This window comes from Protomyctophum parallelum, assembly GCF_964188405.1.
Source record: "Protomyctophum parallelum genome assembly, chromosome: 5".
Taxonomy (NCBI): Eukaryota; Metazoa; Chordata; class Actinopteri; order Myctophiformes; family Myctophidae; genus Protomyctophum; species Protomyctophum parallelum.
The window spans coordinates 39001838-39006837 of NC_139702.1; the positions used below are offsets into that span (position 1 = coordinate 39001838).

At 40.5% G+C, this 5000-nt stretch overlaps 1 protein-coding gene across 1 annotated transcript in view; it reads left to right on the forward strand.

The window, feature by feature from the left end:
* The window catches only part of slit2 (slit homolog 2), a 100257-nt gene that overhangs the window by 88719 nt on the left and 6538 nt on the right, over positions 1-5000 (forward strand). Inside the window, exon 30 of the mRNA XM_083764468.1 lies at positions 582-712. Coding sequence (XP_083620594.1) covers positions 582-712 — 131 coding nt within the window. The remainder of the gene's footprint in view (positions 1-581; positions 713-5000) is intronic.

Consider the following 5000-nt stretch of genomic DNA (forward strand, 5'->3'; position numbering starts at 1 on the left):
ATGCGCAAATCTTTAACTCTAAAGAGTCTCAAATTAAAAAAATACATCTTTAACTCTTGAGACCCTTATGGGTCATTGTATTTATATCTTGTATATATTTATATATTGTATTTATATCTCAAGAGTCAAATTATTGTAAAACATCTGCCTTACTTAATTTACAAGAAGTCTAGACAATTGGAGAAGGTGGAAGAATTGTTATTTTGATCATTTGCCTGTTATCTCTCCTATGGTGCCACATCAATTCAGCATGGAATTGGATAAATATTATCAAATGGTGGTCTGTGGCTCAAATGCTAATTTGCGAAAACAAATGCGAAAACAACTCACTTAGGATGTAAAAGGTTTAGGACGGTCATTTTATGAATGTAGCCTCTAGTTTATAAATACAAATAAGTATAAATCAAGCCCCAATCTAATGATAAATGTAACTATAAAACCATAGAGTTAAAAATAAATCTTGAGAGGACCAGGACATTGTTTGTGTGTGGTGTGGCACGGCACGCGTACATGAACAATTACAAGACTTTGGCCCACCATGAACAACAGCGCTGACGGAATAATGTCACCTTGTGGTTCAGATCGCCACGGACGAGGACAGTGGCGTGCTGCTGTACAAAGGTGACAACGACCACATCGCCATGGAGCTGTACAGAGGTCGCCTCCGAGTCAGCTACGACACGGGATCCTACCCCCCCTCTGCTATATACAGGTACACCCACTACATACTAGTCTATACAGGTACACCCACTACATACTAGTCTCTGCTATATACAGGTACACACACTACATAATAGTCTCTGTTCTATATACAGGTACACACACCACATACTAGTCTCTGTTCTATACAGGTACACCCACCACATACTAGTCTCTGTTCTATATACAGGTACACCCACTACATACTAGTCTCTGTTCTATATACAGGTACACACACCACATACTAGTCTCTGTTCTATATACAGGTACACCCACCACATACTAGTCTCTGTTCTATATACAGGTACACCCACCACATACTAGTCTCTGTTCTATATACAGGTACACACACCACATACTAGTCTATACAGGTACACCCACTACATAATAGTCTCTGTTCTATATACAGGTACACACACCACATACTAGTCTATACAGGTACACCCACTACATACTAGTCTCTGTTCTATATACAGGTACACCCACCACATACTAGTCTATACAGGTACACCCACATACTAGTCTCTGTTCTATATACAGGTACACCCACTACATACTAGTCTCTGCTATATACAGGTACACCCACTACATACTAGTCTCTGTTCTATATACAGGTACACCCACTACATACTAGTCTCTGCTATATACAGGTACACCCACCACATACTAGTCTCTGTTCTATATACAGGTACACCCACCACATACTAGTCTCTGTTCTATATACAGGTACACCCACTACATACTAGTCTCTGTTCTATATACAGGTACACCCACTACATACTAGTCTCTGCTATATACAGGTACACCCACTACATACTAGTCTCTGTTCTATATACAGGTACACCCACCACATACTAGTCTCTGTTCTATATACAGGTACACCCACTACATACTAGTCTCTGTTCTATATACAGGTACACCCACCACATACTAGTCTCTGTTCTATATACAGGTACACCCACCACATACTAGTCTCTGTTCTATATACAGGTACACCCACTACATACTAGTCTCTGTTCTATATACAGGTACACCCACTACATACTAGTCTCTGTTCTATATACAGGTACACCCACTACATACTAGTCTCTGTTCTATATACAGGTACACCCACTACATACTAGTCTCTGTTCTATATACAGGTACACCCACTACATACTAGTCTCTGCTATATACAGGTACACCCACCACATACTAGTCTCTGTTCTATATACAGGTACACCCACCACATACTAGTCTCTGTTCTATATACAGGTACACCCACTACATACTAGTCTCTGTTCTATATACAGGTACACCCACCACATACTAGTCTCTGTTCTATATACAGGTACACCCACCACATACTAGTCTCTGTTCTATATACAGGTACACCCACTACATACTAGTCTCTGTTCTATATACAGGTACACCCACTACATACTAGTCTCTGCTATATACAGGTACACCCACTACATACTAGTCTCTGTTCTATATACAGGTACACCCACTACATACTAGTCTCTGTTCTATATACAGGTACACCCACTACATACTAGTCTCTGTTCTATATACAGGTACACCCACTACATACTAGTCTCTGTTCTATATACAGGTACACCCACTACATACTAGTCTCTGTTCTATATACAGGTACACCCACTACATACTAGTCTCTGCTATATACAGGTACACCCACCACATACTAGTCTCTGTTCTATATACAGGTACACCCACCACATACTAGTCTCTGTTCTATATACAGGTACACCCACTACATACTAGTCTCTGTTCTATATACAGGTACACCCACTACATACTAGTCTCTGTTCTATATACAGGTACACCCACTACATACTAGTCTCTGTTTTATACAGGTACACCCACTACATACTAGTCTCTGTTCTATATACAGGTACACCCACTACATACTAGTCTCTGTTCTATATACAGGTACACCCACTACATACTAGTCTCTGCTATATACAGGTACACCCACCACATACTAGTCTCTGTTCTATATACAGGTACACCCACCACATACTAGTCTCTGTTCTATATACAGGTACACCCACTACATACTAGTCTCTGTTCTATATACAGGTACACCCACCACATACTAGTCTCTGTTCTATATACAGGTACACCCACTACATACTAGTCTCTGCTATATACAGGTACACCCACCACATACTAGTCTCTGTTCTATATACAGGTACACCCACCACATACTAGTCTCTGTTCTATATACAGGTACACCCACTACATACTAGTCTCTGTTCTATATACAGGTACACCCACTACATACTAGTCTCTGTTCTATATACAGGTACACCCACTACATACTAGTCTCTGTTCTATATACAGGTACACCCACTACATACTAGTCTCTGTTCTATATACAGGTACACCCACCACATACTAGTCTCTGTTCTATATACAGGTACACCCACCACATACTAGTCTCTGTTCTATATACAGGTACACCCACCACATACTAGTCTCTGTTCTATATACAGGTACACCCACCACATACTAGTCTCTGTTCTATATACAGGTACACCCACTACATACTAGTCTCTGTTTTATATACAGGTACACCCACTACATACTAGTCTCTGTTCTATATACAGGTACACCCACTACATACTAGTCTCTGTTCTATATACAGGTACACCCACCACATACTAGTCTCTGTTCTATATACAGGTACACCCACCACATACTAGTCTCTGTTCTATATACAGGTACACCCACTACATACTAGTCTCTGTTTTATATACAGGTACACCCACTACATACTAGTCTCTGTTCTATATACAGGTACACCCACTACATACTAGTCTCTGCTATATACAGGTACACCCACCACATACTAGTCTCTGTTCTATATACAGGTACACCCACCACATACTAGTCTCTGTTCTATATACAGGTACACCCACCACATACTAGTCTCTGTTCTATATACAGGTACACTCACCACATACTAGTCTCTGTTCTATACAGGTACACCCACCACATACTAGTCTCTGTTCTATATACAGGTACACCCACCACATAATAGTCTCTGTTCTATATACAGGTACACCCACTACATACCAGTCTCTGTTCTATACAGGTACACCCACTACATACTAGTCTCTGTTCTATATACAGGTACACCCACCACATACCAGTCTGTTCTATACAGGTACACCCACTACATACCAGTCTCTGTTCTATATACAGGTACACCCACCACATACTAGTCTCTGTTCTATATACAGGTACACCCACCACATACTAGTCTCTGTTCTATATACAGGTACACCCACCACATAATAGTCTCTGTTCTATATACAGGTACACCCACTACATACTAGTCTCTGTTCTATATACAGGTACACCCACCACATAATAGTCTCTGTTCTATATACAGGTACACCCACTACATACCAGTCTCTGTTCTATACAGGTACACCCACTACATACTAGTCTCTGTTTTATACAGGTACACACACCACATACCAGTCTGTTCTATATACAGGTACACCCACTACATACTAGTCTCTGTTCTATATACAGGTACACCCACCACATACTAGTCTCTGTTCTATATACAGGTACACCCACCACATACTAGTCTCTGTTCTATATACAGGTACACCCACCACATACTAGTCTCTGTTCTATATACAGGTACACCCACTACATACTAGTCTCTGCTATATACAGGTACACCCACTACATACTAGTCTCTGTTCTATATACAGGTACACCCACCACATACTAGTCTCTGTTCTATATACAGGTACACCCACTACATACTAGTCTCTGTTCTATATACAGGTACACCCACCACATACTAGTCTCTGTTCTATATACAGGTACACCCACTACATACTAGTCTCTGCTATATACAGGTACACCCACTACATACTAGTCTCTGTTCTATATACAGGTACACCCACCACATACTAGTCTCTGTTCTATATACAGGTACACCCACTACATACTAGTCTCTGTTTTATACAGGTACACCCACTACATACTAGTCTCTGTTCTATATACAGGTACACCCACCACATACTAGTCTCTGTTCTATATACAGGTACACCCACTACATACTAGTCTCTGTTCTATATACAGGTACACCCACTACATACTAGTCTCTGTTCTATATACAGGTACACCCACCACATACTAGTCTCTGTTCTATACAGGTACACCCACTACATACTAGTCTCTGCTATATACAGGTACACCCACTACATACTAGTCTCTGTTCTATATACAGGTACACCCACTACATACTAGTCTCTGTTCTATATACAGGTACA